At 42.9% G+C, this 23,398-nt stretch overlaps 1 protein-coding gene across 1 annotated transcript in view; it reads right to left on the minus strand.

Annotated features, from left to right (window-relative positions):
* The window catches only part of LOC126183343 (ubiquitin domain-containing protein 1), a 67,113-nt gene that overhangs the window by 23,665 nt on the left and 20,050 nt on the right, over positions 1–23,398 (minus strand). The window contains exon 4 of the mRNA XM_049925228.1: positions 7,028–7,146. Within this exon, the coding sequence (XP_049781185.1) occupies positions 7,028–7,146 (119 nt within the window). The remainder of the gene's footprint in view (positions 1–7,027; positions 7,147–23,398) is intronic.

The raw sequence follows: 23,398 nt of genomic DNA on the forward strand, positions 1-23,398 counted from the left end.
GCCACCCACTGAACTCAGACTAACCTTGACCAATTCTATTTACATTTGAACCTCTCACTCCCTTGTGGATTTCAAGGCCTGTCCCATACTCTCGCCCACCGCCTCCAACCACAGTCCAGCCACAGGCAGGGTCACACGGTCACATTTGAGAGGCAGCTCGTTTGCCTTTATTTGTGCCGGGGGAGGTGGGGTGCAAAATCATGTGAGGTCATAAGTGCCCATGCCATGTCAGAACCTTACAACATCTACACGTAAAAAAAGTTGAAAGCGACTACACGCTAAGCCCACTCAACGGAAGAAAAGAGAGCTAAAAACAAGGATGTCCCCTTGGAGAAATGTCCACAATATACACCATAGACAGTGGATGCCCCTAACAAAAAATTAAATGCCATTTGCCATAATGCTGTTATGGGTAAAAGTAAAACTTGATCAACTGACTGCGTGTCATTCACTAAAATGGTTGATAACTTAGATGGCAAACATACACTGAAACACAAGCAGTTAAAAAAAAAAAGACACTGCATCAAGAAATGGCAAACCATCAAAGATTGATGATAATGAGCACACAGTGGTTGGGGAGCCCCACTTAACAAATGGCAATGCCCAATACACAACCTACTTAAAATGACCTCCTCGCAACGAGAGGGCCGAGAGGAGGTCCGCCAAGCTGCTGGGAGAGATTTACTCACTGGAGCTCGTTCCCATGAAAAGAAGACCACTGGTGGTGCTAAAATGAGACAGCCTGCTGAGAGGCAGTAACACAGAGATCATCTAACGAAACGGAAGCGCTAGTACACCGAGGTAGAAGGAATGCAGCCTTGGCAGCTGTCTCATTTCCTGCCAGATCGACGTGACCAGGAACCCGCATGAACATTACGATGACTCCCTCAACAGTGAGCAAGTGGAAGCTTTCTTGGATCTATTGCACTAAGGGATGGACTGTGTACACCACACACTGGCTCTGAAAAGCACTGGAGAGTTGGAACATACGACACAATTAAAAAGTTTGTGTTGCTATATGTACTGGGTGGCCTGATAGAGGGCAAAGAGCTATGCTGTAGAAATTGAGCAGTGTTCTGCAAGCTGATACTAAAAATGGTCCGTGCCAATTACAAAGGCATACCCGACACCACAGTTGGGCTCAGAGCCATCACTGCACAAGAAGATAGTATCGCTAAGTTGCTTGTAAAGGTTGAGAAACTTACATTGATATATCGAATAAGGAGTGAGCAAATTAAGTCCAAGATGAACATGGACCACTGTATGAAGCCAAGGCAGTGAAGGGTTCACACCCATCAGGAACGTGGCAGGAAGTTATGGTGGCTGCCAGAGCAGTAGCCCAAAGCTAACTCTGGGAGGTAACAGAGACGAAGGGTGTGCCCCGTACTGGTAGTTAACGTAGTCTCAAAAAAAAGGGACACAGGATGGGTGGCCAAGAATGGAAGACAAATGGCATGTGTTCTGCCGAAGAGCACATCATGCTGATATGACAGTGGTAGTTCGGCAGCTTCTGCATGTAGATTCTCAACTGGGCTGACGTAAATGGCAATAGTGATCAAACTTATTCCACAATTGTGGATCATGTTAAGATGGTATAAAGTGGATGGACATGCAGACAAATAAACGAAGCACCCATAGTCTACTTTCGAACGGACAAGTGATCCGTATACATGGAGGAGGGTGGCACATGAGAGGACCAAGAAAGTTTCCTGTCAAATATGAGCCCCAGGAATTTTACAGTTTCAGTGACCGATAGGGCAACAGGCCCCAGATGTGAAGATGTTGGAAGAAACCCACTGCACTGCCAAAATTAATACCGACATTTTAGTCAGTGGAAAAGCCAAAGCCTTAGTGGATGCTCCACAAGTAAAGACGTCCAAGACATTGCTGAAGATGCCGCTCATGGAGACAAGTTTGTGGAGAACTGCAATACAATGCAAAGTCGTCGACGAAAAGAGCCAGAGATGCCTGGTGGGAGACAGGCCATAATAAAGTTAATGGATGTAGCAAACAGGATGAAGGACAGAGCCTTGAGGCAAGAAAGCTGAACTCATATAAACCTTGAAAACTCGGTCTTTTAAAAATTCCTGAAGGAATTGTGGCAAGTGGCCTCAGATGCCCCATGTTCATCAAGTACGAAGGATACAAGCCCTCAAGCAGATGTCGTAGGCTTTCTCCAAATCAAAAAACATGGCCACAATCTGGTATTTCTGCAAAAAACGCTCATGACATGGGTTGACAAAGTGACGAGATGGTGAATTGCAGAGCAGTGTGCACGAAATCCACATTGTGCAGTGGTCAGTAGAATGCGAGACCCAAGCTACTATACCACCCGGCCATGAATCAAACGTTCCACTCACCACCTGGCAAACACAGCTGGTGACGGAAATGGGGCAGTAGCTAGAAGGAACGTGTTTGTCGTTACCAGGCTTATGTATGGGTATGGCAGTGACTCCATGCCAGCAGCATCTGCTGAAATGGGACTATATGTACGATGTAGAAAATGCCTGCCAGCAAGAGAGGTGTTGTAACATCTGAATGTGAACATCATCTGGCCCTGAGGTGAAAGACTGGGATGAGGTGAGAACATAGTCAAGCTCCCTCATGGTGAATGCAGTATTGTAGCATTTGCGATTCTGAGAGGTGAAGGATATCACCCGAGTCACCTCCACTCATTTCCAGGGTGAAATGCAGGGTGATGGTGGGTCAAGTTCCAAATTTCCACACAATAACAGCCTGAGGTGCTGGAGATAACAATAGGGCCCATAACAACATTGTTTGCTATGGTGGGGGGGGGGGGGGGGGATCGGTAAATGAACCTTGGTCCCAGAGAGCTGATGGAGGTTGCCCCACACAATGAAAGAGGGAGTGAAACTGTTGAAAGAAGTATTGCAAGAAATCCAGCTAGCTTTTTTGCCGTTCTGAAGAATGTGTTAACACTGCGCACACAACAGTTTATAACTAATACAATTCATCATTGTAGGACAATCATTAAAAAAAAAGCAGAGATTTGCATGAAAATCCTGTTATCGCATGTCTCAGTCCACCAGACGACCAGGGCATGGTGTGGTAAAGAAGAATTGCAAGATACGGAACATTCTGGGTAAGAATGACATTCATAAGGTACTCTACCCAGTCATGACAACTGGGGAAATGTTGATCACCAGGGAGGAGTAAAGCCTCCACTCGGCCTTAGGAAGCTGCCAACTGGGTTTACATGAAGGTGGCCTAGGGGTCAGCAAACGGACAGTGCACAGGAAATGGTCACTTGAGTACAATATGTGTCGGAGAGAGCAGACCACATGATACGGCAGGTAGGCTGGGCAGTGCAGAATAAGAGGTCTAGACAGGAACAGGTGTGTGTGGAGTCTGAAAGGAACATGGGCATTCCTTTGTTAAGACAGATTGAGTTGATTGAGTAAGTCAGGCACCTCAGTCAGGAACCTCCCAGACAGTTTCTCAAAGAACTCCAAAGGTGACGGTGGATGTTAAGTCACCTGGCAGCAAAAGGAGGTGGGGAAGGTGACCAACGAGCTGGAGTAAGTCTGCCCTGGTGACAGTGAAACAGAAAAGGTGAAACCAGGAAGGAAAATGTGGAACGCAATGGCTTGCAGCCAGGTGTTCAGTGAGACGGTTTGGTTATGGACGTCATCCTGAATGAGCAGCATGACTCTCTCATGAGACGGAATGCCGCCCTCAGGGAGGGAAGCCCGAAGCAGACCGGAAAGAAACGTGATAGGTCAAAATGGCTGCGAGGACACAATTTAAATTCTTTGAAGCAGACAAGAACTGGACATGGCAACTCGAAGAGCAGCTATAATTCCTCCTTGTTGGCTCTAATGCCACAAACGTTCCACTGGAGACAAGTCAGAACAGGGAATGGGGTGGAGGGGACAAACGGAAGGCTGTCACTGCGGTGGTTGCCGAGTGCCAGCCCTCGAAGACTCACTGCTGTAGGGTGCAGGGGCTGGAGGATCCTGTTCCATGAAATCCACAGAGGCATCGGCATTCTCCTCATGTCAGACAAATGATAGACAGTGCACACCAGTGAAATACAGGTCGGCTAGGTGAGGGTATCACACAGACACTGCAGAAGAGGATGTCTGAGTCAGGGAAGGAGAAGATCGTTTGCCTTTGCTCAATTTCTTAGAGCCTTTACAATTGGCAGACAAAGACTCAGACATTTGTTGGCTGGAGGGACATAAAAACTCTTCGCGAGAGTGTTTCTTTTGTTCTTTCCAGCCTTTCAGTCATGTAGCAGGTGATTTCGCCACCGGGGGTGCAGATTTGGTGGGCTGTTGCACAGCTGTAGTGGGAGACGGGGATGTTACCACAATACAGAGCGATTTACAACTTCAGTACTGAACTGGAGGTCACAAGCCTGTGTGGTCAAGTCCTCATGGAGCAAGGTATAGCAAGAATGGTACTGTAGTGCCAGATGGTCAAATGAAGGGCTTTTGACTTGCCAGCAACTTGCAAGTGACAAGGTACAGTACTTTTTCCTTCACCTGGATCTCCTAGAAGGCCCGTTCATCGGGACGCATGGGACACTAACTGGTTGGTTTGGTGCTTATGGGTGCTCAACAGCAAGGTTACCAGCAGACACTCAAGGAACGAGGCAGCATGGTCACCATTACAATTGATACACCCACCCTAATCAGTGACAATGTTCGATTTTCCCTTTGGTCAGACCGAGGAGTGAATGTAAATATCATCTTGTGAAGAATTCAGCATATAATGAGCCTTGACACGAACAGTATAGTCATGGAGGAACAAAGCTGTAAGCAGTTGTTGGGCATGAAAACCACAATTGATCTTCAGGAGTAAAGTCTGAATAATAAACTGATTAATTGTAGCAAAGGAATGAGCTTCTTTGGTATGTGACACCATGAGAAACTGATGTGCAACTGGGAGAGTCGTTGAATCTTTAGCCTCATTCTATTTATGTTTAGTAGACATAGACTGAGATGAAGATGATTGGTTCATTGCGAAAAAATCCCCCATGATTTCTAGTGTGTCGGACAGTGCACTCTTTCCAGCTGGGAGCCCCCTCAGAGGGGGGCTCATGTGCCTTACGTGGTTGTTCACAACTCAGGTCACACCTCCTGAACTCTAGACAGAAGGATCAATTGTCAATTTGGAACGTAACACCTCAGGCAGTCACCCCTCCCTGGGCCTGATCTGCACCAAGGGATACACGCAAATCCTATCTGTCAAGCCAGGGCTGGGAGGAGATTAGTGTTTAACGTCCTGTCGACAACGAGGTCATTAGAGACAGAGCGCAAGCTCAAATTAGGGAAGGATGGGGAAGGAAATCGGCTGTGCCCTTTCAAAGGAACCATCCCAGCATTTACCTGAAACAATTTAGAGAAATCACGGAAAACCTAAATCAGGATGCCCGGAGACGGAATTGAACCGTCGTCCTCCCGAATGCGAGTCCAGTGTGCTAATCACTGCGCCACCTGGCTCGGTCCCGGGGCTGGGAATTACACATTACCCAGTCACCTGTTACATGTTAAACGTGTGGGCTGGCCTTCAGAAGTCCACAGGGAGGAGCTAGAAACAGGGAGGAAGAAGAAACAAAGAGAGACCTGAAACCCTGAAGTGGAAGAGAGGAGGAAGTGGAGAACGAAGAAAGAAGGAAAAACAGACAAGGTATTGTTTCAATAACGGGCTACTGAAAATAGCCAAGACAAGTTTCCCAAGGGACGGGAAAAAGAATAGCTGAACAACAGATGTGTAGCATGTAATGGCTGCAATGGCTGGGGTCCTGTGGTGGTAGCCAAGCATGAACTCACCAAAGATTTGGTGGGGAGGTGAGGGGGAGGAGGGGACGTGGGGGGTGGGAGGAGGTAGTGAAGCAGCTATGTTATATATTGCCTCTGCAGCAATTACTGGAGAGCATTCTATGTGGGTGTGACAGGTAATCAAGTGTCTGCTCACATGAATGTTCACGCTTACAACTGTGGCCAACTACAAACTTGACCATCAGTTGCCAAACATGCTGCACACCACTACACAAATTTCTTTTACAGTTGCTTCACTAGGTGTGGCCTTTGGATATTCCCAGCATGAGTTCCTCTGAACTAAACAGACGGGAATTCTCTCTTCAGTATAAACTGAGGAATTGGAACCCCCCCCCCCCCCCAGCTTACACTTTTTCACCTTACCTTTTTAACTTTCATCTTCCGTCATTGTCCACACCACTCCTTACCTGCCTGGATGGTGTACTGTTTTCTCACACCTCTCTTCCTCCACTCCTATATGATCTCTCTCTCTATCTCTCTCTCTCTCCCCCTCCCTCCACAAGTTTCCTCTTCTCTCCCCCCACCCCCATCCTGTATTTTCTCACTTGTGCTTCTTTCTCTTTCTACAACACTTCCCTATACCCACAGAACTCCATTTCCAAGACAAAGCAACTGGTCTCAATTATTAAAATGTTGCTGCAGCAGTCTGTGTTGGGTGTCTATGTGATAGCGTGTGTGAATGGGTGTACTGTCTCCTAGAAAAAGAGTCCGAGCTCAAAGCCTCTTGAACACTGTTTTCTGTTACATTTATCTATCTGTCACACATCAGCCTGATATAAATGAGTGGTTGCCTTTACCTTATTTAAGGTATTGTTCTACCCATCAACTTCCAATACTGCTGTAATTTGTAGACTTTTTCTAAGATGTCACCATGTAAGTCTTATGTAACACATATGCCCTCAAAACATTTCTTATCAACATCAAATTGGGTTTAGCACAACATAAATGTACAGGATTTTTCTAGCAAAGAAAACTTTTCAGGGTTCCATAGAAGGCTTAGTGAAGATATTTTGTGCCAACTACATTTCTTTAGAAAATATAAGAGTAAATAAAGAATTAATTTTTAGATATGCTAGGAACTTGAGATCTCAATTCACATAGAATATAACAGCCATTAAGAATTAAAATGGAAAAACTATTGGATACAAACTAGTCTTGAAAGAAATAACAGCATTTCTTTGCAGCACGTTATTCAACATTAAAAACAACGATAAACGTACCTGCAATTTTCTTTTTGCCATTCCAATAGTATCTCTCGTCGACACTGTAAGTTTGACATCAGTGCACGTAGAAGACAGCCTTAGCTTCAAAATCATTTCCAAGCCTCCATCAACTGGTTCTGTTAAAAATTAAAGTTGGATTATAACTTGACATACAGAAAAAAAGGAAAATGTATAGAATGACTCACCAGTAATTACCTTCAGGAGGCAAAAATTCAAGTACTGCCAATGCTTTTTGACAGTACTTCATATTTCACCACCTAAGGATATGTACTGACCAGCTATTCTGTCTTCTTGTACGAGATGAATGTTCCACAACTTTGACAATGCTATAAAGCTCACAAGACATCACTTTTGTTGGAACAAAACTTGTTCTTCACTTCCGTTTTAAAATGTTATGTACACAATAATTAATGTATCACTTTAAACAGCAGAGACATACATGTAGCTAGCTGCTCAATATGGCCACTGACTTTCCCTTCGTGGCAAGCCAGCATTAGGTCACAGAGGTATTGCTCATTGGCTAACATTCATGATGTCATAGAAAAGGCAGCTTGGTTGTTAAATACAAACCAACAGATATCTCTGCAGTAGCCATTCTAACAAGTAAAGTAGCAGCTCATTACACCTTCAAGTGGTACTTGCATTGCTATTTTGGAAGCTACTGCTGCCTTTTATTATCCATTAACTGAGAACCTGCTACATTCATTCTCATGACTTTTAAAAATCTCTGATTACTTTCCCTTTTAATTTTTCAAAGGTTGCACTGTCTAATCTCAAAGACTCTGTCTTCTCAGTAATCCCATGTTACTGGAAATTTTTCTTATTTAAAAAGCATCCACAAACTGGGCACATTGACTCATTCACAGGTGTCTTTCTCATGCACTGAAAACACATGATGCTTCAAATAAAATGCATCATGGAAACTTCTATGACAAACTCCACTCTGATGGCAATGAGAAGTTTTGTGGATCCTTTTAATGTGGGATGCACATCTTTGAAAACTTACAAAACTCTTTCAACACTTTTCTAAAAATTCTTTTTGAATATTACTGTTACAAAGTGCCACAGTAACGTGATCAAACTGCAAAGACTGCAGAGACATCCAGTGGTTTGTGCTTAATGACCATGCTGCCTTTCATATGAAGTCATGAATGTTAACCAATATGTTAAACAATATGCCCTGTGGGGGCGTACTGTCCACATTTGCAAAGCATTGCACATCTCTGGGATACAAAATACATTGGTGTCCAAAATTAAAGCAACAAATGGAAATATTTCAAGGTTGCATTTATTTTGCCACAAAACAGTATAAACGGTTTATGGTAAAGTAGAAATGATGTAAAGAATACAGAACTTAAACAAATGCAAGATACAAAATAGTAGATGAAAATGTTGTTTCTTTTATTCCAACTTAACGGATTTGCACGCACTTTCCGACAACTGGTTAATGTGCTCAGTATGGGGTGTGACTACCTCTGGCAGTAGTACAGGCCTTACGATGGCAGGACATGCCGTGAATGATGTCATCAACCTCATATTGAGGCAGTACTACCCATTCTTTCTGCAGAGCTGCTTGTAAGTGTTGGAGACTGATTGTTGGAGGCCGGCATGATAAAATTTGTCTCCCTAGTGCATTCCAAACGTGCTTAATGGGATTCAAATGTGGAGAGTGAGAAGGCCACACTAAGTGCATAATAGCTTCAGTTTCCAAGAAAACATCAACCACCCGTGCTGTATGATGTCGAGAATATCATCCATCAGTACAAAGTCTGGGCCCACAGCTACTCATAACAACCGCAGGTGAGGTGCAAAGATCTCGTCACAGTACCAGACACCAGTTAAAACTTGCCGACACACTGGTGCAATTTCACAAAGAGATGTTTGAGTGGTCAACATAATCACTGCCCACTCTATTAGGGATCCTCCTCGATATTGGTCTCTTTCCACAATGTTTGGGTCCCGATATCGTGTTCCACCTTACCTCCAGATGGGACAATCACTTCTGTGAAGACGTGGCATACATAAACACACAGCATATCTCCGACAATAAAGGCCATTCTGCTGAAACCTTCGGTTCACTGAGTCTCGATACAACATGTGCAATGTATGCTTCAAGGTTGATGCCAGTTGCTGTGCAGTGCTAAGGCAGTACCGTCATGCCCCTACAGCCAAATAACGGTCCTCTCCTTCTGGTGTCACACATGGTCAGCCCTCTCCTGGTCTTCGGAATACAGTTTCGGTCTCTATACACTGTCACAACATCCAAGCAGCAACAGAACGATTCACATTAAGCCAGAGAACCACATCAGTTTACGAGTGTTCTGCTTCCATTTTTCCTATGGCACCCCACCGCAGGGAGTCTGGTAGGTGTCTTGTCTGTGCCATAGTGCACCGTCTGCGACTGTGTACACACCGACTGTGGACGTGAAACTGCCCAGAAAAAACACTATCCCATTTGATAGGTACCCTGACATCACTGATGGCACGGTTGTCCATTTGAGCCATGCACAGCTAGTGTCCATGACATTTATTGTTTGTCATCTTCTATTAGGGTACTGCAGGCTCGTTTTCTTATTCCATTTATTGGCGTCACTAACTTTCTGCCTCATTTGCGTGTGAGCGGCAGCAGCAGCGCATATCGGTAAGTGCACTGCTGTACCATTTCTGGAGCGACCGATAGTATTTCCGGGTCGTTGTATGTCTGGCAATCAGTTGGAAACGGACCAGCAGTGCAGTCGGGACGCAGCAGCAGTGAAGTTGGGGATGGAGTGACAGTGAGACGCCGACAGCCTGTGCTCGCCGACTGCTGGCGACACACATGAACTGTCCGACGGAGGGAGATTGGAGCCGGACGACTGTTGGTTGGTCGTTCATCTCATCGGCCGACGAATATTTGGTCCTTTAATTGTTTCCGGGCTTGGACAGTTGTTCGGTTGGCGGGGTCCACGCGCTGTCGGAGTGTGAAGGGCTGTTCCCAATGCTACGAGGTCCGTGGCTCACCAATCCCGGACACGTAAGTTGAGCCTTTACTTAATCTATCAACCAGCTCCAACTTTTCACATTGCGTCATTTGAATTTCGTTGTGGGCTGTTGGGACATTCCCGCGAGCAACGTGTGATTTCAAGCTGGCGAAATTCTAGCCGCCCTCCTGTGGAGTTTGAATACACTCCTGGAAATTGAAATAAGAACACCGTGAATTCATTGTCCCAGGAAGGAGAAACTTTATCGACACATTCCTGGGGTCAGATACATCACATGATCACACTGACAGAACCACAGGCACATAGACACAGGCGACAGAGCATGCAAAATGTTGGCACTAGTACAGTGTATATCCACCTTTCGCAGCAATGCAGGCTGCTATTCTCCCATGGAGACGATCGTAGAGATGCTGGATGTAGTCCTGTGGAACGGCTTGCCATGCCATTTCCACCTGGCGCCTCAGTTGGACCAGCGTTCGTGCTGGACGTGCAGACCGCGTGAGACGACGCTTCATCCAGTCCCAAACATGCTCAATGGGGGACAGATCCGGAGATCTTGCTGGCCAGGGTAGTTGACTTACACCTTCTAGAGCACGTTGGGTGGCACGGGATACTTGCGGACGTGCATTGTCCTGTTGGAACAGCAAGTTCCCTTGCCGGTCTAGGAATGGTAGAACGATGGGTTCGATGACGGTTTGGATGTACCGTGCACTATTCAGTGTCCCCTCGACGATCACCAGTGGTGTACGGCCAGTGTAGGAGATCGCTCCCCACACCATGATGCCGGGTGTTGGCCCTGTGTGCCTCGGTCGTATGCAGTCCTGATTGTGGCGCTCACCTGCACGGCGCCAAACACGCATACGACCATCATTGGCACCAAGGCAGAAGCGACTCTCATCGCTGAAGACGACACGTCTCCATTCGTCCCTCCATTCACGCCTGTCGCGACACCACTGGAGGCGGGCTGCACGATGTTGGGGCGTGAGCGGAAGACGGCCTAACGGTGTGCGGGACCGTAGCCCAGCTTCATGGAGACGGTTGCGAATGGTCCTCGCCGATACCCCAGGAGCAACAGTGTCCCTAATTTGGTGGGAAGTGGCGGTGCGGTCCCCTACGGCACTGCGTAGGATCCTACGGTCTTGGCGTGCATCCGTGCTTCACTGCGGTCCGGTCCCAGGTCGACGGGCACGTGCACCTTCCGCCGACCACTGGCAACAACATCGATGTACTGTGGAGACCTCACGCCCCACGTGTTGAGCAATTCGGCGGTACGTCCACCCGGCCTCCCGCATGCCCACTATACGCCCTCGCTCAAAGTCCGTCAACTGCACATACGGTTCACGTTCACGCTGTCGCGGCATGCTACCAGTGTTACAGACTGCGATGGAGCTCCGTATGCCACGGCAAACTGGCTGACACTGACGGCGGTGGTGCACAAATGCTGCGCAGCTAGCGCCATTCGACGGCCAACACCGCGGTTCCTGGTGTGTCCGCTGTGCCGTGCGTGTGATCATTGCTTGTACAGCCCTCTCGCAGTGTCCGGAGCAAGTATGGTGGGTCTGACACACCGGTGTCAATGTGTTCTTTTTTCCATTTCCAGGAGTGTATTTTGGAATTGAAGTGCACCAGCGGAATATTCTGCCTTGTGGCCATTAACGTTCCGGTTACCTGCCCTGGCCGTTGATGTAAATTCAGGCAGTGTATTTTCCTCGTCGTGTTGTGGCTGTCCAGCACGGCGTGTAGTTTGACAGCCGAACTCCCTGTTGTGTGCTGGTCGGGTGGAGCGGAAGTTATCCTGTCACTTGGTCTGTTGACTGTCTATCGGTTGGGTTGCCGTCGGATTTAAGATTGTTGAGCCAACTGCCTGTCTCACCTAAGCGAGCATTAATGTTTGAATTCCAGGCCTACCCTTGGAAACCTCTGACATTTGATGTGTTGTCTTTTCTTATTTGTCCTTGTTGTTTATGTATGGCTTCTAGCCAATTTTAAATTAAAGTTGTTGTGCCCTTGAGGCATGAGATTGAATGGTGCATTTAGTCAAGAATTAAGTTCTAAAATTAATGTTTGGCTTGCTCTGTTTTTAATGTTATCTTTACTCTTGTAATGCTTATCAAATGAATAAAGTAGTATGTTCGAATGCAACTGACAGCCACTCCTTTTGGCCCCTTTCCACAAATTAAACTATCTGTCCTGTCCTGTGGGTATAGCAGGGGATCTCACATATATGTTCCACAAACTACAGTTTAGTGTAAGGCAGAGAGTACTTGTGAATATTAACAACTTTCTCCTATTACAACTCTCTGTTGAGCAAGGGTAATGGTTGTCTACATACCTTTTTACACAATCTACACTCTCTTAATGAAAACACGATTCCCATGCAGAATATATTATAGTGGCATGTATGTGTGTAGTTTGGGATCTTATGGGTGCCCAACGGCGAGGTTATCAGTGCCCTGACATCGATTAAAACAAACAAACGTGGATAAGAATGAAAACTGTTGTACGCGCATGCACACAAAACGACCACACAATGACTATCACACAGGCACTCTCATATGCACTAAAACCAATGGGGAGGCAAGATAGCTAATTAAGAAATTGAAACAGAGGGAAAAAAACACAAAAGAGCTAAAAGAACAGCACAGGGAAATGTGACTGGCTGACCACTTCATTATAGTGGCAACAAAACTTGTCACACAGTCTTTCTTGACAACCAGTTTCCTACATTTATAAAGAGGAACTAGAATTTTTTATTTCAATTATTCCCATTTAATATCCCTGGGCATCTACAGCAAATTTTTTACTGGCCATACTGACCACATAATATCCTAGCTGCATTTCTTTGAATTAATTTGATGTTCACTATCATATCTACATTCCATGGGATTGTTCTTCAAGAAGAGAGTTTAACAGAGTTTGCAGTTAATTAAAAAAACTATTAACATAATCATCTCATGCACCTTACATCTGCACAGAAAATACACGAGATCTTTTTCCAATGCATTTTCAATCAAAACACATATACATCTAAAAACGGTTCTATTTTACGTTGCTACAAAAGAAATTACTGATTGTAGCCATTCACTGTGAGTCTAACGAAAAACTTTTTCTATAGTGCACTATGTTATCAAAGTTATGAAAAAAAAGACTTGTTCCTTTTCATTTAGTAGAAAACTGTTAATGTTGGGTTTAAAGATGACAGTTTACTTTCAGTTATTTCATGCTAGTAAAGCAGACAAAATATACATTATTTCCTGTAAAAGTATGGGAAATGAAGACACTGTACTTGCTACGATTACAAGCTTGCCTTGAAAGTGAATGATGGCTGTGGTGGTCCAGATTGGGTCACAAACAAATTCTGTAATCCAAACTCTCGTTCAGTCTGATCTGATCTCTCTCTCCTATCTTGCGGTCATTGGCCTGGCGCATTAGCCAACTAACTGAAACATTCTAAGGATTCATTCAGCTAAGGAAATCTAAATGAACAACTTGTCTACATAGAGCAATCAATGAATTTATCCTGTAGAAGAAATAATTTTGCATACCTGATTTTTTCTGAAAATTTATATAACATCCACATAGAATGCACAATCACATAAAAAAAGGAATAGAGAACATGTAAAAATGAATAGTTCTCAACAGGGAATGGTCACTAGTGAACTAGTTCCCAAAGATGAACAAGTTTGCCCACCTCTGGTGCTTTGCACTTTCTTTAATAATTATTGTACAACACCCAACACAGAGAAGTGCTGATGAGGCCAAAAGAACAGTTATATTTTTCAAAAAGAGTTTAGGAGCCAAGAAACCATAATCCTGGACGTGCATTGATTGTCAACCTAGACAAATACTGATGTGAAGCGTGTTTGGTTAGAAGCAATGGTACACTAAACTTATAGGAATCCAGATAACTGCTGTACCTAATGCCCCACCAGTTGGTTCTGTAAAGTTTCTTTATCCCAGCTATGTTGGTGCTGTGTGAGTGCATCTTTTCAGAAAGAGGTTAAATATGTATCAAAAAAAGAAACTAACTCACTTCAAGAAAAACTAGTAAATTTCATTTATAAATCACAACACTGACAGATTCCTCTACTTTGACATAAATATTGCAATGCTGATTGTAAATAACAGTTAAAAATAACTTCACAGGTTAGAAAATTAATTTCAGTTGTGTTCCTTTATATTTTGTTTTCAAAGAAAGTTGTGGTAAGAAACAAAAATGAGTTTTATTTTCATAATTCGCAATTTGATAAAAATCGTCAGAATTTTGTTCCGATATTTTTAATTTTTACTGGAAACAAAATGGACTATCAGAAATCTTAAAACAAAGAGGAATGTAACAGAAAATCTTTCATCTTCTTTCCATGTTCTTCCCAAACAGGTTAAAATTAGGCAAAAAATAGAGGTACAGTGACCTTGGAGTAAAAAGATAACATACCTTCCTTTCATTTACTTTCATAAGTGAAGGTGAGTCATGAGCCATGAAAAAGAGCTAACTCATTCTAGAGAGTAAGTTGTTTTGATCTGATCCCTGAACAGTGCAGTAGCTATTTCCTTTACTCTCCTGGAATCCTTCCAACAAAGTAAGTTTTCTACTTGCCTTGCTTACAACTGATTTAATGTGTTCATTCCATTTAAGACTGCTTCTAAATATTTATTACTCCTAATTATTGAAATAATATGATAGGCTCTAGAATCTTTTGCTCTGTTACTGCCAACTTCTTTTTCATTGTTATGAGTACTGTCTTGTATTTGCCCACATTTAAAGACAGCTATCATTCATCAGAACAAATGTTGTTCTGTATTTCCTTATGATCATTCAGAAGCTATACTTTCCTGCAGACAGCAGCATCGCCAACTAAAAGTTAAATAGTGTAGCTGAGCTTATGTGATAAACTGCTTACACATACTAAGAACATGGTCTTTATATGCTTCTTTGGGCACATCCAATCTATGTTTATAATTTCCCACTTGATGTGTGTGTGTTTATAGCTATGTATCTATAACATGTGTCTTAAGAGTCTATGTTCACATAAAAAGTGAATTGTGTAAGAACCATCATATCTTTTACAATTCCTTTGTTTTTGATAAAATATTGTCAGTTTCGTTTGGTTCTTGCTAAGTTTGTTTTCTATTAGCTTCTTTGGAGAGAATGCCTTCAGTATTAACATGTAGTTGTTCTCAGCAAATTCAACCCATTTTGTAGTGCAGAATCGCTTTTTAATTTGTTTGCTCTCCTTTCATATTAAAATCCCACATTATTGTCTTGTAATGATATATACGGTCATTTGCCACTTTCTGTAACTCTTATCATAACGTGAGCTAGTTGGTATGCCTGTGTTAAGACCTATGTTCCCACTATGACCTTAAACATCCTCCTATCACAAAGATCTGCCTTTTATTTAATTTTAGGGACAACACAAAAATTCTGAAAGCAAAACTTTCAGGAGTTCAGAAGCATAGCCAGATTCATCATTTCAAGGCTACCACCATAATTGAACAAGTTGACCGAGTGAGGTGGCGCAGTGGTTAACACACTGTATTTGCATTCGGGAGTACGACAGTTCAATCCCGCGTACAGCTATCCTGATTTAGGTTTTCCGTGATTTCCTTCAACCGCTTCAGGCATTTGCCAGGATGGTTCCTTTGAAAGGGCATGGCCAAATTCCTTCCCCTCCCTGTCTAATCTGATAAGACTTATGACCTCGCAGTTTGGTCTCCCCCCCCCCCCCCCCAAAATCAATCCAACACGTTGACAGGGAAGTTTACCGTATTCCTTGAATTAAGAATTATGTAACTTGTCATTGTAGACCTGAATATTTTGAGCCACCTCCATGGGTTTCAATAAGACATGCTTTTCCTCAGTATTGAGCGTATCTTTCTACGTTGTATGCATGTGATGAAGTATTACAAATATGCTAACATCATAGTACTGTTATATACAATTATGGAAATGAGAGGATACATGAGGATGAGACTTCTACTTGCAGGCACTCTACTGCTCTCTGACAGTGTAAAGATGGCCACCAAGTTTACTGTCTCCATCCTACAGGCAGATCAGACTAACTATTTCATGGCCATTAATGTTTCAAGTTTAATTAGGTACAGTTTTCTTACATTTTCCTACCCAGCATTTTAGTTTCACTTTCTTATTCCACAGTGGTGTATGTACATGTTTTCGTGGCCTTACTTCTGTGGAGTTTCTTCGAATATTATTCACAATGCTTTTAAACTGATTTTCTTACTCTTTTAAGGATCAAGGTGCTGTTGCATGGTAGTATTTACAACAAAAACAACAACTACAACACAGAGATAAAGAAGCATGCACGACTTTGGGAAAGGTAGATACCATATGCCAGAAAATTACAGATACTTCTGAAGAATATAAAGTACCTGTGTGAATATTAAGAGCCGTGATGGAAAGCCAGTACTAAGCAAAGGAGGAGAGGTGTAAAGCTACATCAGTACCTCCATCCATATCCAACCTACTAACCATCTGCAATACCTCCACTTTGACAGCTCTCACCCATTACATACAAAGCAGTCCCTTCCATACAACCTAGACACCCATGGTTGTCTCTAAATATAGCGAGGGTCTCACTGAAGCCTTCACAGACCATAATTATCCTTCCAACCTCGTACAAAAACAAATCTCCCATGCCCTATCTTTCTGGTCTCCCACCACCTCCCAAAGTCCCACTGTCTGGCCACAGTGCAGCAAACCCCTTGTAACTCAGTACCACTCAGGACTGAGGCAACTGAATTATATTCTCAGCCAGGTTTTTGACTATCTCTTGTTGTGCATTGAAATGAGAAATGTCCTGCCCACTATCCTTCCCATCCCTCCCAGTGGTGTTCCGCCGTCCACCGAACCTAACACAATATACTTGTCTATCCCTACACAACCCCAGCTCTAAACCCCTTACCTCATGCTCATACTCCAGTAATATACCTAGATGCAAGACATATCCCATACACCCTCCCACCACCACCACCACCACCACCACCACCACCACCTACTCCGATCCGGTCACAATCACCACCTATCACATCAAAGGGCTATCTGTGAAACCTGTCAAGAAAAAACTGGGCCACCCCATTGCTGAGCATGCTGTCAAACATGATGTTCTTCATTTCAATGATTGCTTCACAGCTTGTGCCATATGGATCCTTCCCATAAACATCCCATAAACACCTGCTCTTCTGAATTGTGCAGGTGGGAAATTTCCCTACAATATATCATATGTTCCCTTAATCCTCCCGGGCCCAACCTTCATTAGTCATTATCCTCAGCCATCCAGCCTCCCTGTTCCCATTCCAGCACTATATAGGCCTCATTCCACCATCACACACAGTATTTTTACTTCCCTCCTTTTCCGCTACCCCCCCTCCCTCCCTCCGTCTAACCTCCCGACTGCACGTAGCTGCCCTATGCCCTACCCTCTCTCCACCTCGTCCCTGCCTGCTCCCCAGCAGCACTGCACTGTCCGCCACCACTATCCTACTATCCCTCCCCCTCCCCGGCCCAGCCTCCTCCTTATTCTCACCCAATCACCACTCCCATCATGCACTGGTGCTGCTCGCAGTGTGGCTACAATTGCCCGAGACTGCAGTCGTGTGTGAGATACAGTAGCGCACGTGTGCATGTGCGTGCATGAGAGAGAGAGAGAGAGAGAGAGAGAGAGAGAGAGAGAGAGAGAGAGAGAGAGAGAGACTTTACACAAAGGCTTTATGGGCAAAAAGCTTTATTTGTGACAGTCTTTTTGCTGTGCCTATCTGCGACCCAACATCTTTGCTATATGGTGAGTGGCAAACTTTCCTTTTCATAACATTGTCTAAGAATTATTGAAATCCTTGGGAGAGCCAGCCATGACAAAACTAGCGAAGTGATGACACACAAAGGTGAACGTGACTGCCATTTAACACAAATGAGATACAAAATGGAATGATACATAGGGTAACCAGTATCTACATACATCATGCAATATAAGTGAATTCGAAAATGTCCCATGATATAAGCCTATAAAAATAACACGGTTCAGAGAAAACATGAATCTATCAACATGACTACCTTGTGCGAAGAAGAAATAGCCCATTAGTAGATGCTGATTCAAGTCATGTAATTTCCATTTCACTCACAGCCAAAGGTACCTGTGCAGAGCACATGTTAGCACCAGTTCACGCTTCTGTGCTCTCTCATCATCATGAAATACAATCACAAGATTCACTGCACCTGAACAGTTAATATCTATAAAATTCAAGAGAAAGCAGTTCAAGAGAGGACAGTGGCACAAATAATGTCATAGAAAAATGTTTAATAAAACCAACCTCAAAATAACGGAGGTGAAAACAAACCTCAGAACTTTAATGTTATGTACATTCTTTTTTACACAGAACGGCAACAGAAGAAAAACAACAGTGATTGGCAACTTATAATTTGTATTGGAGTGAAAGCCATTACAGCAGACAAAACTCACAACAGCTGTATCTGAATGGTGAACGAAGTATAAAATAGCTAATGGTAATGTAAAACAAATCTTTGACTAATGACAACAGTGTGTCTGTATCAATGTTCCATAGAATATTTATGAATGAATATTATATGGGACTCAGAAACCCTGCTTCTGATATTTACAGCTTTGGCACAAGAATCGACGACAAAATGAATGTGACTTCAACAAAGGAAACAGTGCATAAGAAAAGAACAACTGCTTTCAATGGACTTTACGAGAATATAATGAGCAGTGACATTCTCTTTTGAACTGCAACAGGTGCGACCACTGCCCAAGGATTCAATTCGACAAACATTCCATTCAAGGCAGTTAAGGTTTTACTGTTTGTGAACTGTCAATAATAAATCAGTGTAACTGTATTTTATATGAGGCTGGAAAAGTTTGCAGGGCATGGCACAGCATCAATGGCTTCAGCATTGCATTTTTTTAAAAAAATTGTTGATTTTAAAAAGAAGGCTGTGGTAAAACTTTTCTGTGATGGGTGTGGGGTACAAAACGAGAACAATATTGTACTTCATACCCTTGCATATTTTTTTGGAACACGACTGTTCTTTTAAAGAAATTCGTCTCACTTTCGCAGTTCAAAGATGGAGTTACTTGAAGTAAAAAATCTTGGTGAAGTTCAGAGAGTGATAAACATGAAGTTCCTATGTAAAAGTCTATGAAATTTAGATTACACGAGTGAAATGAAATGTACTTTCATATACAAGTATGAAGCTATTGGAAACACTCATCACTGACGTGGAGGCAACTAAATTCTACAGGTCCCAGCAAGATGTAAAAGGGCGGAAGTCTCTTTTGGAGGATGGTGGGATCACTACGACCTGAAGAACTTCTCAGCCATCCAATCTCAGATGACAAGATGATATCAATCGTTTACTGCAAACTATTTGTGGAGTACACTAGCGAAATCAAGTAGACTTAAGTTGTCACAGATTCTTCACTGACGATATACCCATGTGGTTGAACACAGACGTAGAGGAAACTGTTTGTGATTGTTTAGAAGACAATTATGGTTTATAATTTTCAGTGTAACAATTATCTTGAAGAATCATTCTAATACCAGGAAATGCCATCATGACATCACTGTATTCCATCTTGGTGATTTGAAATATTTTAAATAATTATGAAGTAACAATAAAATCAGACATTTGGGTAAAACACTGAAAAGGAATATCGATGTTACAGCTGACAATTTATAATTTTTTCCCCACAATATCACATACTAAAATTATTACAAATATGTGACATGTTTTAGTGTAGCAAGCATTACGCAATAAGATGAAAGTTATTTTGATAAAACAAGGTATATGCTTTTGATAATCATCCAAAGCTGTACATGTCCAAATGGTTCATGCAATTGAGAACACGTCCATACTCCACAGACCTACTACGTTTACTCCACCCTCAAAACCACTCTCCCACCACCAAACAGAATCCAGAACCTAAACAGACTTGAAACACAGTCATGAAATTTTCCTCCAAAAGCCTTAGCCCCACAAAAGTATATATCTTTTTGAAAGGCCTCAACTTAGGACTTGTACGAGACCTTCTCTCCTTCTCAAGGTAGCTACTTTTTTGCCTCCAACACTACTGATCAGATTCAACCTAAGACCAATGTTGAACCCTGCCTGACTCAGTTCACTCCTCCATCCAACCATGATCCATTACCACCACCCCCAAATCACTCCCTGTTAGCTTCCCAGATTTTCTTAACCTCAAACTTAGCCTCACTGTCATTCACCATATCCCTCAACATGCAAATTAATCTTACATGCACAGAAAGAACTGCAGTCCACCATCTAAAACCTGATCCTGACCTTATAATCCTACCTGCAGAAAAGGCCCCTCTACTGTTGTTTTGAACTGCAAGAATTAAGCGGCAGAATGACTCCGCTAGCTGTCAGATACATCCACCAACAAACTTTGCCACAGTGACACCATTCCAGAGATCTGGCAGGATTTTCAGTCTCTCCTCAAATCCTTAGGCACATCCCAAGGCCTCTCCCCAGAGTCCACCTCTCTCACCCCCTACCCCTCCCCAACTCCTACCTTCTATAGGGATCCTGAAGCCCATGAGCTCAACCAACCGGACAACCCATTCTGGCCGATTACTGTGCCCCCACTACGAGTGAGTGTGCTCTTGTAGACAAACACCTTCAGCCTATGACCTGCAAACTACCCTCCTATATAAAATATACCAACCATTTTCCTCCACAGACACTTTACAGTTCCTGTTGATTTACCACATAGTGCCCTGCTCACCACTATGACAGGGTGTATACGCGGAAAAGGAAAAAAAATTCCCGGATTTCCCGATTAAAAATACACTTGCTCCCGGATGGAAACACGTGTTTTCTGTGTTTAGTGACAGTATACTTTCCCTTACCAATCCTTTGAATGGTTATGGTTTTATACACGAGGGTAGAATTTCCCAGCACTTTAGAAAATGAAACTCCAGGAAAAAAGACACGTTTTGGAAATATCTTTGATGTGCAGCAACATGTAAGCTTCGTATTTTCATATTACAAAATTACACATTGGAATTCCACCAAACACCGCATGTTACTTTCCAAATCATTGAAATCAAGATTGCGATGCGCGTTTGTAAGCCAGTCATAGATCATGTCATGTGATCTCGCCAGCCGATGGCAGCGGATATTCAGAGCATAGGACACGTCATGTAGTCAACATCAACATCACTGTTGAGTAGCACGAACACACAAACAGGGAAGTTAATAGCTTAAATTAATATACATAGTGTTGATACAATAAAAGCAAAGCTTTCACATATAATATTGGTATCTAAGGTTAATAAGCTAAGCTTTCGCATATAATGTTGATCTTTTCTCCGCGTGTTACTCTTAGGATATATCATACAAATGTGCCAGTAAAATTTTTAATAATGACATAAATGTCTGATCTTCAGGGTTCGAAATTCTTCTAAATGGCTCGTCATCAAAGAGTTGATTTTTAAATGAGTATCAAACGCTCTGTGATTTAATAAATTCAGGGTACATTCTAGCACATAGTTCAACTTATGTAAAAGGATATTTACTTTGAAAGTAACGCTTCTCAAACCACCATTAGCAATATTTTACCTCATCCTGTTAGAAATAGGCTCTCGTTGCCACAGAGCGCAAATAACAGGCGACACCATGCTTGCGCAGCTATCGTGATGTAGGAAGCCTGTATGTATGTGTAAAATATTAAAAGATCATACATTATGGCATAAAAGAAACAAGACATCATCAGAGGATACTCCAAGAGCATTGGAATTTTGTGAACCATACTAAGATGTGCACATTTAAAGTGCGTACTCAAAGTGTACATTTGTATGTCTAGATTCCCAATGAAATAGACCTTGACCTGATATTAAGCTTTTCAGTGTGGTTTTTCGGGACGTAAATTTTCTTGGAGCGCCAGTACTGTATTATATCAAGTTTGGTTCTTTATTATGGCAAAATGCCATATGTGCTAGTTAAGATGAAAATGTGCACTTGAAATGCAATGAACAGTTGAAACTAGCCAGTACTGTGGAATTAAACATTTCATTTCAAATACATTGATTGCCTCTGTAGAAAAAGTTTATAAAAGTAAAATTTCTTTAGCAAACAGACAAAAATGAGTTAACTGTTTCGCAAGGCGATTAATACTTGACTGTCAGAAAACTGGAAATAAAATAAAATCTGAAACTAATGACATACTTTAGCCGTCCGTAATTATGTGAATGCATTTTAATTCACTTGATAGCTCCCAGCCACAGATATCCATTTGGTTTTCATTTGATGTGAGAGTAAATGAGGGGGAAACAGCAAAATCACTAAACGTAAACATGGGTCACGTGGAGACTACCCACTATAACTCAGACTGCTCTGTGTATCAGCCCTGGATCTACAATACAGGGTTATTACAAATGATTGAAGCGATTTCACAGCTCTACAGTAACTTTATTATTTGAGATATTTTCAAAATGCTTTGCACACACATACAAAAACTCAAAAAGTTTTTTTAGGCATTCACAAATGTTCGATATGTGCCCATTTAGTGATTCGGCAGACATCAAGCCGATAATCAAGTTCCTCCCACACTCGGTGCAGCATGTCCCCATCAATGAGTTCGAAAGCATTGTTGATGCGAGCTCGCAGTTCTGGCACGTTTCTTGGTAGAGGAGGTTTAGACACTGAATCTTTCACATAACCCCACAGAAAGAAATCGCATGGGGTTAAGTCGGGAGAGCGTGGAGGCCATGACATGAATTGCTGATCATGATCTCCACCACGACCGATCCATCGGTTTTCCAATCTCCTGTTTAAGAAATGCCGAACATCATGATGGAAGTGCGATGGAGCACCATCCTGTTGAAAGATGAAGTCGGCGCTGTCTGTCTCCAGTTGTGGCATAAGCCAATTTTCCGCGGGCTACGCATGAAACTTGCCCGCACGCGTTCAACCGTTTCTTCGCTGACTGCAGGCCGACCCGTTTATTTCCCCTTATAGAGGCATCCAGAAGCTTTAAACTGCGCATACCATTGCCGAATGGAGTTAGCAGTTGGTGGATCTTTGTTGAACTTCGTCCTGAAGTGTCGTTGCACTTTTATGACTGACTGATGTGAGTGCATTTCAAGCACGACATACGCTTTTTTGGCTCCTGTCGCCATTTTGTCTCGCTGCACTCTAGAGCGCTCTGATGGCAGAAACCCGAAGTGCGGCTTCAGCCGAACAAAACTTTATGAGTTTTTCTACGTATCTGTAGTGTGTCGTGACCATATGTCAATGAATGGAGCTACAGTGAATTTATGAAATCGCTTCAATCATTTGTAATAGCCCTGTATTTGCAAACCGGGTCAATGCTAAAAAAATCGAATTTTCAAAAAT

The sequence above is a fragment of the Schistocerca cancellata genome, chromosome 1, assembly GCF_023864275.1.
Source record: "Schistocerca cancellata isolate TAMUIC-IGC-003103 chromosome 1, iqSchCanc2.1, whole genome shotgun sequence".
Lineage (NCBI taxonomy): Eukaryota > Metazoa > Arthropoda > Insecta > Orthoptera > Acrididae > Schistocerca > Schistocerca cancellata.